We start from the raw sequence: 12,192 nt of genomic DNA, 5'->3' as shown, positions 1-12,192 counted from the left end.
GTGGCCTCCATTCTGAACTAAGCAGGCCTGCTCAGTATGTGGATGGGAGACTACCTGTATGCCTATATGAATCTCATGTATGCCACACTGAGCTCCATGATGAAGGGTGGATATAAATCTAACCAACAAACGGGCTAGGCCAGTGTTTCTCAAACTGTAGGCCAGGACCCATTAAGTGGGTCCCGACCTACACTTCAGATGAGTGTAGGTCATTTCAGATGAGTCCCCATTCATGAGATCACAATTTCAGATGAGTCCCCATTCATTTCAATATTTTATTTTTAATATATTAGGCTTGATGCTACCCTGGTATGTGACTGCATTTGGGGAGATGTTTCTTATCTGTACTTTTAACAGGATACTCAGTATATGCTTTTAACAATGATACTCAGTGGTTCTTATTCCTGGGTAAGTGTGGGTAGGATTGCAGCCTAGGATTGTTAAAAATTTTCCTGCTTAATGATGTCACTTCCTGTCATGACATCACTTCAGGTGGGTCCTGACAGATTCTGATTCTAAAAAGGGGGTTCTGGTGCAAAAAGTTTGAGAACGCTGGGCTAGGCCACTGTGTCAGCCTGATACCTCCTGCTACTAACTCAGAACTGCCCTCCTCCTATAGGTTCCAAGGAGGGCAAGAAAAAAACCCCACCCAGCGGAGAGGCCTCATACGCGGCAGGGGAACCTTCAAGGAAGAAGGAGAGCACGGCCAATGATGGCCGCACTACGCTGCAGGACGTGGACAGTGCAGACGAGAGCACGGACACTGAAGAGGCAGTAAGAGACCATGCCGGACTTTGGGCCGTTAAACTCAACCTGCGAAATTGTGGACCTGTAATCTCTCTTCTTACTTTGCAGAGTCAGGACCACCCCCCTCTGGATGCTGTGTTGCCACCAAAGCTAAGCAGTGTCTAACCTGACCAGAGCATTTGTGGCCCAGAAAGTATTTCATGCAGAAAATACTTGCCTGGAGTTACCAGAGAGCATCAGTGGCCAAGCCCACTGGGCCAATGAACAAGGTGGATCTTTCCCAGGCAGCTGAGGTGTGGGGGGTGGACCCTGTATTTCCTAAGCGCTCTGCCAGCCACCCTCCAGTTTGCCCAGTGCATTACCACTCCTTTCACCGTTCCCAAAGAGGGTTAAGGCTGTGGGCTCTTTAGAACTAATGAAGCCAAAGGCAGCCTTTTCCCAAGTGTGTTCTGATGCTAGCCAAGGCCTGCTCCTGCTCTTTCAGTTACAAATTAGAGGCATGGAAAATCCCATTAAGCAAGGACTGTAGCTTTCCATCTCATTATATGCCCCAACACTCTCCCTCCCTCTCTTTCTCCAGGCCTTTCAGGTCTAGGAACTGAAGAGAGAATTGTTTGCTGTCTTCTCTCATCTCTCTTTCCCCCTGCTGTTTGAGGATTATAATTCCACTAGTTATCAAAGGATGACGAACAGGCTGTGATATTAATGTTCCCCAGAGGTTGAAGATACAGACCCACCCTTCCCAATGCAGTGAGAAACAAAACAAAATGGTATTTGAACTGAGATATTTGAATGGTATATGTGCTTTTGAATTAAGGATCCAACTGCATACCTGTTCATCCACTGCTCCCTTCCCGTCTGTCAGGACAGCGTGACCTTGCTCTTTTGGCCATCCTTATTGCCATCCAGTCCCTACTCCTCTAAAACCGGGGTAGGCAATGTCTTTGAGCACTGAAGACCACACCAGAAACATGGTCTTACTCACCTGGGAGTAAGTTCCATTTAACCCCATTGGGCTTAATTCTGAATAGTCATGCATAAGATTGCACTGTAAACTCGCACACGTTTGTGCATGAGAACTCCCATCAGTTCTAAAGAAAATACAGTTCTCTTTGTTTTTATATGTTGTGTTGTGTTGTTGCATGCATCTTTTTAAGAAAGGCATTCTTTCACAGGTCCTGTGTGGCACTAAACTTGACATGATTCTTTGTCAAGTGGGATTTTCAGTTAAAAGTGCAAGCTCTTGCCTGCTCATCTGATTTATTTATTTTTTTGCTAATAAAGAGAATCTGTAACAAAGCAAAATTCTAAAAATCTAGACATCGGGTTTAAACAGCTGATGTAGCACAGACTGAACTGCAGATCAGAACTTCCTGGTCCAAGTATAATCTCTGCCTGGAACTCACCCAGTGGCCTCTGGCAAGCGACCCCCAATCAGCCTCAGTCTTCTCCATCTGCAATATGGGGATAACAGTACAACTGGACTGCAGTTGGGGGCCCGTCCCTGGACCACCCACAGATAACAGAACTTTCAGATAATCGAATTCATGAGTCAGCAGTCACATGACTGTGAAATGTGTAACACACGCAGAAAATACTATACAAATGCTCGGTATTATTAAAGACTCCCCAGGAATTCATCCACTTTTGCATTCTTGGGGAGTTTTACGACTTCTCCCTTATTTCAGCTCCTTTTGCCAGTTTTACGATCTCATCCAAGTTTCAGGGGCAGAAAGTACGGTACTTTTAGAAAAGGACCTAGCGGTCAAGTGGTTTGAAAAACAGTGAGTTAAAACCAAGAGAAAAAGCTGCAATCTTGGCCTGTATACAGAGGTGGGGGCACCATTCTAGTTACTATAACAGAAACCACTTTAGTGCCTTTTAAGTTTTGAAATTTGCAGGTAGTAAATTATTTTCAATGTCATAAATAGCCAACAGCAGCAAACGTTCATTGAATAGACTACAGAGTTATGACTCAAAAAGACAAAGCATCTTGCTTTTTCTTTTTTGCAGGCAAGAAATCACACGCTGGATCCAGAAGGCAGCCAGTAAAAGGATCCAGAGCACTGCCACCCCTTGCCTAGCATTTCCTGTCCTGTGTTTGTATTTCTTTCAATGCCTCCAGCTGGTGCTGCGACAGACATCCGTTACCTGCAATTACCTGGTGCAGAGGAGCAGAATGGGCCCATCAAGGTCTTAACAGCACCTTTCCTGGTCTGGCGGAGAGAAACTCCTATGACGTGTCGAGGGAGAAGAAGCTTGGTGTTCTTGGTATTAAAATTAAAATCTGGGAGAAGCGGGCAATGCAACCATTGAACCAGCTCTCACCATTCAGCAGAAATAAAGCAGTAGCAGTCTCATATAGATTGAATGTGTTGCTTTTGTTTCACTAGCCAACCATGGGCCCTCGGTTGGCCACAAATCTGGTTATTGCATATCAAACCAGAGATCCTCTACCCCAATGTATCCCTCCTGCATGGACCTGGAGATCAGGCTGTATCTAAAACCCAATTCTGAAGACTCAACCCACCTTCCTAATGTGCTTCATTTGGTACTTTTTTCAGGTTAGGAGGCTTAGGAAACCCCAAGAATTACAGGAGAAGTGACTCAACATAACCCGGCTAAAGACAGGTTGTACAGGCAACTGATAGTCCATTCTTTGAACAGTCAAATATTTCCAAATATTCAAAAAAATCAGGAATGCCCTTGTGTGGGAAGGACAGCTTTTTTATTGCACAACAAATCCATCATGCCAGCATTTTTTTTACCAACTGATAGAATGCAGAGCCCTAAATTTGACATCTGGTAGACATTCCCAGGCCATGTGCAATGCCCACAAACTTCCTAAAGCTGCTGATCAAGGTGGAAGCATTTTATTAATTATACCACCCTTGAGTAACTGGTCTAGGAAATCTGTCAGTGCAGTGCAGACCTGCTCCACCAACAGTACCTAACAGCCTCAGGGTCCAATCCTATCCAATTTTCCAGTGCCAGTGCAGCTGTGCCAAGGGGCATACACTGCATCCTGTGGTGGGGAAGCAGTCACAGAGGCCTGCTCAAGGTATGGGAACTTTTTTCCCTTACATCAGGGCTGCATTGTGACTGCACCAGTGCTGGATAGGATTAGGCCTTCATGGCCCTATAAAAGAACTTCAGAGGGCTAGCTCTATGTTTTGGTGCTCACATCAAGCTATTTTCTCAGCCCTACCAAATTCTGCCTTACTGGAACCTTGTGTTTCTCTCCCTGCAAGTTTTCACAGGGTGTTTTACTGTCTCCATTATTCCCCCATAAAATACTTTCTTGCTTCATTAAGTTGAATCCAGAGCAATTCCAAAGTTCCATATATAAACTTTATACACCACAGTAAGAAAAACAGAGAAGAAATAAAAATCAGCACCAGAAGTGAAAATTACTTTTTAATTGTAGCAAAACCCTACCGCAGGTAACCAATGAACTCTTCAGCACGAAGAACAAATTCTCAAGTCTTGCAATAACAAAGCAGGTCCTAATGGAACCAAGCTCAGGCCATGTTAAGGAGCAGACTGTGAAGTAACCATATCCAATACTGTAAAATCAGCCTACAATTTCTCATAACATTCTCTGCATACAACATGACCCAACAATGATTAACTGGTTCACACCCTTCACTTCTGCAGGAAGAAACCAGTGGTTTTTTTTTTTTTTCAAATGATACCCATTTAGGGTTGACCAGGAAAGGAATGTATGAGGCTACTAGCCTGCAAAAGGAGGATTCAGAAAAGTAGTGAAAGGATACATGCTAGAAGCCAATCAAATAAAGAAAGAAAGAAAAAATGGAAATGGTCCTTGGGGGGAAATGCAGCCAATCTTCTTGCTTTTTAAACCAAAACAAAAATATAATAAAGGACAACATTTTGCTTTGTTCACTACTGCCTTAATTCAAAATGTGAACTCCCTTGAAATCAACGAGACCTGCTTCCAAGTAAACACGTTAAGAAATAGGGTGAAAGCAATCCACCCATTTAGATCAACAGACTTTTATCTCAGCCTTTCCCCAAATATTTCCATTTTAAAACCTAGAAATTGCAGGATCATGCCAAAAGGTGGCTTTCTTGGGTCAGTAAAGGAAACCATTCCCACACTGAAACACCAGCCTGAAAACAGGCGTGGCCTTGGACTTCAACCAGCAGTAAAATGCCTCATTTCTTATTTCCCTGAGACCTCATTTGACACAGTCCATATATAAAAATACACAGAACAAAATATTTTTTTAACATTCTTTCTAAATGGGTCACAGCAACACACAAAGCAAAGCTCATGAAGCAGTTCTTGAACATAGTCTAGTTGGCCAGATTCATGTTCCGTCCAGTGCGCTCTGTCTGTTGCAGGATGCTGCGTCTGCGTCTGCACCTTTTGAATCTCCGCTTCCCTTCAAAACTGCAGCCAAATTTCCAGGGTTGCCAGTTCTGCTGCCAAACACAAGGCTGATGCCTAACGGGGAACTGTGGAGACTTTCTCTTGATGGAGCTGGCTGTGGTTCACAGCCCTGGAGAAGAGAAGAGGGGCTCATCCAAGAGAGGCTGCAACTCTCCAGCTCCTGGATGCAGCAACACAGAGGAGAGAAATAAGCCCCCTCTGGACCAGGGATGTGCAGTGGGTGGGGAGGCAGATGAGGCAGAGCCTCCCCACTGGAGTTCTTTGAAAAGTGCTGTCACTGTGTGAGGTGCACAAGCACTCTCAACCTGTGCACTACGTTCTCCATGCTCTGCGCATGGGTTGTTGGTGCTTGTGCACCTCACATGGGAGTGGCACTTTTCGAAGGACTCCAGTGGGGAGGCTCTGCCTCACCTGCTGCCCCACCCACCACCTGTGTGGAGTCCAGGCTCAGCACCGCCAGTCTTGAGGGAGTCCTTGAAGGCTCTGACAGTGTTGATGGGGGGGCTCCTTGGTGTCCTTTTGGTTTGGCTCTTGGGGTGCCCTGGAGAAGAGGAACTGATCCAGGAGAGGCTGTGGATCTCCAGCTCCGAGGGTGGGGTGCAAAAGAAAGGAGCCACCCCTGGGTGGGGGGAGTCCAAGCTCAGCGTGACCAGTCTTTGGGGTGCTTCCGAAGGCTCAGCTGATGGTGATGGGGGGGGCTCCTTGTACTTCTGGTTTGGCTCTCAGGGTGCTCTGGAGAGGAGAAGAGGGACTAACCCAGCAGAGGCTGCAGATCTCCAGCTCCAGGGTGGGCGCACCGAACCAGCGTAGAGGAAGGAGCCATCCCTGGATAAAGGGAGCATGGGGGGAGTCCAGGCTCAGCGCAGCCAGTCTTTGGGGAATCTTTGAGAACTCCTTGGCGTCTTCCTGGTCAGACTGTTGGGGCGCCCTGGAGGTGGAGCTCACCCAGGAGAGGCTGCGGATCTCCAGCTCCTGGGCTCGCGGACCCAGAGCAGAGCCAGCAGCCAGGCCTGGACAGGAGAATGGCGGGGAGGGGAGTGCAGGCTCAGCGTGGCCAGTCTTTGGGGAGCCAGTCTGGGGGTGCCCGGAGAGGAGAAGGGGGCTCACCGGCGGAGGCTGCGGAGCTCCAGCTCGGGGCGGGCTCAGACGGCGGCGGCGGCGGCGCCCTCCTCCTCCTGCTCCTCCTTCCCCGGGGGCGGCGCGGGCGCCCCGCGGCGGGCGGCGCCCAGCAGGCAGCGGCGCAGGGGCGCGTGCAGGCGCTGGCAGCCGTCGAGCGCGAGGCGCAGCGCGTGCGCCCAGCCGTCGGGGGGCGCGCCCTCGCCGGCGCCCAGCAGGCCGGCGACCTGGCGCAGCGAGGGCAGGAGCGCGACGGTGAGGCGGGCGCGCGCGGCGCGCTCCTCGGCGGCGCAGGGCTGCAGCAGCCAGCGGCCGTCGGGCGCGCGGCAGAGCGCGCAGGCGGCGGGCAGGTCGTAGAGCTCGAGGCCGGCGTCGGCCAGGGCCAGCCCGCAGGCGCAGAGCGCCGCCGCCAGCGCCGAGCCGCCGTCCTGCAGCAGCAGCGCGCTCACCTCCAGCTGCGCGCGCGGGTAGCGCGCCAGGCGCACGGCCGGCCCCAGCGCCTCGGCCAGCGCCTGCCCCAGCTCCGGCTCGCGCTCGCCGGGCCGCCCGCGCGCGCCGGGCCCGCAGAAGGGCGCGCGCCGGAACTCGCACACCAGCCGGCCGCGCGCCTCGCCCGCCCCGGCCCCGGCTCCGGCCGCCTCCCGCGGCCCCGCCACCGCGCACAGCACCTTCGTGCCCGCCTCCAGCTCCACGTAGGCCGAGCCCTTCGCCTGGCTCAGCAGCCCCGCGCGCGCGAACAGCCGCTGCAGCGCCGCCGGGTCCCGCGCCGGCCCCGGGACGCCCCCCGCGCCCGCGCCCGCCTCGCCGCCCCCGCGCGCGAACAGCAGCGGCGACTGCGACTCCTCCGGCCCCGGCACGCGCCGGTGGTCCAGCGGCATGGCTGCGGCTCGGCTCCGGAAGGCAGGGCGGAAGAGGCCCGCAGCCCTCGCCCGCCGCGCCCTCTGCCGGCCCGCCGCGCAGCGCCCAGCCCCACGGACTCTCTTCCGAGCAGGGCTGCGCTCCCGTCCACTGCCCTGGGAGCAAGCCTCGTGGGAGCAGTGGTGCTTCCTTCCCAGTAGAGAAGCGTCGGCTCCGAGGCTGCAGCTAAGCACATGAGAACCGCCCCACTGGATCAGGCCAGAGGCCCGTCTAGTCCAGCTTCCTGGATCTCAGCGGCCCACCAAATGCCCCAGGGAGCACACCAGATAACAAGAGACCTCATCCTGGTGCCCTCCCTTGCATCTGGCATAGCCCATTTCTAAAATCAGGAGGTTGCGCATACACATCATGGCTTGTACCCCGTAATGGATTTTTCCTCCAGAAACTAGTCCAATCCCCTTTTAAAGGGGTCCAGGCCAGATGCCGTCACCACATCCTGTGGCAAGGAGTTCCACAGACCAACCACACGCTGAGTAAAGAAATATTTTCTTTTGTCCGTCCTAACCCTCCCAACGCTCAATTTTAGTGGATGTCCCCTGGTTCTGGTGTTATGTGAGAGTGTAAAGAGCATCTCCCTATCCACTCTGTCCATCCCCTGCATAATTTTGTATGTCTCAATCATGTCCCCCCTCAGGCGTCTCTTTTCTAGGCTGAAGAGGCCCAAACGCCATAGCCTTTCCTCATAAGGAAGGTGCCCCAGCCCAGCAATCATCTTAGTTGCCCTCTTTTGCACCTTTTCCATTTCCACTATGTCTTTTTTGAGATGCGGCGACCAGAACTGGACACAATACTCCAGGTGTGGCCTTACCATAGATTTGTACAACGGCATTATAATACTAACCGTTTTGTTCTCAATACCCTTCCTAATGATCCCAAGCATAGAATTGGCCTTCACTGCCACTGCACATTGGGTCGACACTTTCATCGACCTGTTCACCACCACCCCAAGATCTCTCTCCTGATCTGTCACAGACAGCTCAAAACCCATCAGCCTATTTGTGAAGTTTTGATTTTTTGCCCCAATGTGCATGACTTTACACTTACTGACATTGAAGCGCATCTGTCATTTTGCTGCCCATTCTGCCAGTCTGGAGAGATCCTTCTGGAGCTCCTCACAGTCACTTCTGGTTTTCACCACTCGGAAAAGTTTGGTGTCGTCTGCAAACTTAGCCACCTCACTGCTCAGCCCTGTCTCCAGGTCATTTATGAAGAGGATGAAAAGCACAGGTCCCAGGACAGATCCTTGGGGCACACCGCTTTTCACCTCTCTGCATTGTGGAAATTGCCCATTGACACCCACTCTCTGTTTCCTGGTCTTCAACCAGGTCTCAATCCAGGAGAGGACCTGTCCTCTAATTCCCTGACTGTGGAGTTTTCTCAGTAGCCTTTGGTGGGGGACCATGTCAAACACCTTCTGAAAGTCCAGATATATAATGTCCACAGGTTCTCCCACATCCATATGCCTGTTGACCTTTTCAAATAATTCTATAAGGTTCATGAGGCAAGACTTACCCTTACAGAAGCCAGGCTGATTCTCCCTCAGCAAGGCCTGTTCATCTATGTGTTTTGAGATTCTATATTTGCTGAGGCATTCCACCATCTTACCCGGTATAGATATTAGGCTGACCAGCCTATAGTTTCCCGGGTTCCCCATCTTTCCCTTTTTAAAGATAGGCGTGACATTTGCTATCCTCCAATCTTCTGGCACCGTGGCCGTTTTGAGGTACAAGTTGCATATCTTAGTCAAGAGATCTGCAACTTCATTCTTCAATTCCTTAATAACCCTTGGGTGTATGCCATCAGGGCCCGGTGACTTATTGATCTTTAATTTATCAATGAGGTCTGAAACATCTTCTCTTTTAACCTCTATCTGACTTAACTCCTCAGTTAGGAGGGGCCGTTCGGGCAGCGGTATCTGCCCGAGGTCTTCTGCCGTGAAGACAGATGCAAAGAACTCATTTAATTTCTCTGCCATCTCTAAGTCTCCTTTTATCTCCCCTTTCCCTCCCTCACCATCCAGAGGGCCAACCGCTTCTCTGGCGGGTTTCCTGCTTCTAACATATTTGAAGAAGCTTTTATTATTCCCCTTAATGTTGCTGGCCATGCGTTCCTCATAGTCTCTCTTGGCCTCCCGTATCATCTTCTTACATTTCTTTTGCCACAGTTTATGTTCCTTTTTATTCTCATTTAAAAGCTCTGTCCATACTTCCCTGGAGTAAGACCAGTTGACTATGATGGGACAAAGTTGGCAAAAGTTTACAAAAGCTTCTATCACCCATTTATCCTGCTTTCATAGTGTTACTTTTTGTAAGTTGCTTTAGATGTATTTCAAATATATCAAAAGCAAGACTATGTAGAAACAAAGGTGCAGAAGAGGGAATTCCAGCAGGTGCTTCTCATCTCACAGATGACAACCTGCAGCTGCTGAAATTTCCTCTTCTACCCAATTGTTCAATGTCCAGGAGTCCCAAATTTTAAAGTTTGGCTACCCCTGATCTAGTAGTTCATGTGCTTCATTGTGGGGGGTTGCCTGGGCTACCAGGGCACAGATAAAGGTTAAGTGGTTGCAACCGAATTTGACTAGTAAATTTCTTCCACACAGGAGACACACTGCTCCAGTGTGTGGTCCAGACTTCTGAGAAACAGCAGGATAGCTTTTCCCTCTCCCCTTATGGACCTAAATCAGGAGGATTAACTTGTACCTCAACTGCACCAGAACTTCCCACTACTTCCAGCATTGCTGCTTATAGCCTTACCTCTCAGTGCACAGGATAAATCTGGGCTGCTGAGGATTCTGTCTCAGACCACTTAAATGAGTAATCACATCTACTTAACCATATCCATCTTGATGCTTCTTTTTCTTAGGAGTTTTTTTGACAAGGGGGAACTGTAAGCAGTTTGCACAGTCCTCAAAGTCATAGCTGCATTTGGAAATGAAAATACAGGCATGCACCCTGCCTACTGATGGGGATCCATTCCGCTAACCCCATGGTTAGGTGAGCTGGTCATAGACAACTGCTAATGGCTGCTGGCTTACACCCAGAATGCCTTGTGGAGCAGGAAGGAACACTTATCTACGTCCCTTCCGGAGAAAGTGCCAACAGAAAGTACATGGAAAGCACATGAATGTTTGAGCCAGCAGGAAGCCAGCCCAGTTTTTGGCAGGACCACTGCTGGATACATGGTATGTTGTTCACCAGAACATCACTACATGGAGCATACCTATGTTGTTTTCCTATGCTTTTCCTGAACTTTTCGGTTGTTACCTATTCCTTTAAGGCAGTGGTTCTTGAACTTTTCTAGCTTGCGCCTCCCCTGATCCTTGTGGCCATTGGCCATGGCTCCCGTTACAACACTTCACCTCAGTTACCCCCAAAATGGGGATGAAGGTGTTATACACTAGAAATGGCTGCCAGCCCTCTGAGGCTGCAATCCTAACCACACTTACCTGAAAGTAAGCCCCACTGAACAAAATAGGACTTACTTCTGAGTAGACCTGGTTAGGATTGTGCCTTGAGTTTGTTAGCAGCACAACTGGAAGGTTTTGGAAAGAGAGGGGGGAAAGTGATGAATTTGCTGAGGGAGGGGACGACTTTGTTTTGAGTGTATCTGCTAATTGCAAACTGATGCAAACTGAGACCTAGAGACTGTTTGGCTGGAATACTAACCCCACTTTCCTGGGAGTAAGCCCCATTGAACACAATGGGATTTGCTTCTGAGTAGACCTAGCTAGGATTGTGCCTTTTGTCGTACAATAGCAGCCAACAGAGTACCCCCCCCCCCCCACAAGGAGGCAGGAGGAAAAAGGGGAATGGCTAAAAAGGAATGGGGATTTTTATTTTTAATCAATTTTTGGAGACAAAGCCATCAAGAGTGGCTTTGAAGGGGGAGGAAAAAGAGAAAGGTGAAGATCCTGGGTTAAGCTGACACAGACCCCAAGCCTATGTAGGTCTACTCAGAAGCCCCATTTGAGTCATTGGGGCTTACTCCCAGGAAAGTGTGGAAAGGATTGCAGCCACACCCAGCAAGGTTACAACTCACCCCAAAGTAGATGGGGGCTGCTCACACACTTACACCCAACATGCAGATGTCACCCGTTCCCCCCAGGCAAGATGGAGGAATGCAGGCTGCGGCATTTGGACACTAAGAGCAGGCTGGGGTCCCCAAGCCGAGGACTTAACTCTTCCCTCCCACTTTGAAGCCTGCCAGGAGTGAGCCCTGTGCTGCTGAGATGCAGCACCTCACACTCTTCTCTCCTCCAGCCTTGACCAATCCCAGGATGCCTAGGGCAAGGGGCACACTGGGAAATGTAGTCCTTGGGGCAAGGTTGAACATGGAGAGCTCCATGATGAGATGCGGCACCTCTGCCTGCCCAGCCAGCCTTCTCTCCTACCTCCCCCCACCATGTTTCACACACCCTTCCAGCCTCACGCTGCCCCACCCACCTCGTTCACAGCTGCAGAAAAGTAGTAAGTCAGGAGGCAGCATGTGCAGCAGAGCAGCACAGCCCCTCTCCCCGAGATGCCTGGCAATGCCCCTGGAGGCTAGCCACACCTCACTAGGGAGGCTGGACGCACAGATTGAATAGCTTTAAGGGATCTAAGTGCTAGTCTCCATTTCAGTGACATGCTGTTAAAATGCTCTGCAATCACAAGCCTCACTCCCCCACACAACTGCTTCACCCCAGAAGTGTGAAAATTAGGGCTGAAAGTCCTCAATAGTGCTCTACTCACCCTCCAAAATCAATGGTTAGGCAATGGTTAGAATAGCCATTTTCAGCTTTTTTCATCTCATAGCATACTGACAAGGCACAATTGACAAGGCACAACATGCTGCTAGTGAGGCTTACATCCCCTATTGGCCCTACTAATAAATGTTCTTCCCCCAAATTCCTGTGGACCACTTGTGGCACACCAATGGGCCACGGCCCAGTGGTTGAAAATGGCTGGGTTAGATGGTACACAGGCAGGGCCTTTTCACTTATGGTGCCTAGA

General features: G+C 50.2%; 2 protein-coding genes across 3 annotated transcripts in view; one reads left to right on the top strand and one right to left on the bottom strand.

Annotated features, from left to right (window-relative positions):
* The window catches only part of LOC136660400 (RNA-binding Raly-like protein), a 28,318-nt gene extending 25,211 nt beyond the window's left edge, over positions 1-3,107 (top strand). For both annotated transcript variants that reach the window (XM_066637549.1, XM_066637548.1), the window contains exons 6-7: positions 620-774; positions 2,761-3,107. In XM_066637549.1, the coding sequence (XP_066493646.1) occupies positions 620-774; positions 2,761-2,799 (194 nt within the window). In that variant the 3' untranslated portion in view covers positions 2,800-3,107. The remainder of the gene's footprint in view (positions 1-619; positions 775-2,760) is intronic.
* Positions 3,108-6,306: 3,199 nt separating this feature from the next.
* Positions 6,307-7,158, bottom strand: EXOSC6 (exosome component 6). Its single transcript, XM_066637990.1, has one exon. The coding sequence runs from the start codon at positions 7,156-7,158 to the stop codon at positions 6,307-6,309; it is 852 nt and encodes a 283-aa protein (XP_066494087.1).
* Between the last annotated feature and the right edge of the window lie 5,034 nt (positions 7,159-12,192).

Source organism: Tiliqua scincoides, chromosome 9 (genome assembly GCF_035046505.1).
Source record: "Tiliqua scincoides isolate rTilSci1 chromosome 9, rTilSci1.hap2, whole genome shotgun sequence".
NCBI lineage: Eukaryota > Metazoa > Chordata > Lepidosauria > Squamata > Scincidae > Tiliqua > Tiliqua scincoides.
The sequence above is the reverse complement of the archived record's forward strand: the minus strand, read 5'-3'. Positions and strand labels throughout refer to the sequence as shown.

Coding starts and splice junctions, on each gene's coding strand:
- EXOSC6 (XM_066637990.1), bottom strand. CDS start 7,158: ATGCCGCTGGACCACCGGCGCGTGCCGGGGCCGGAGGAGTCGCAGTCG.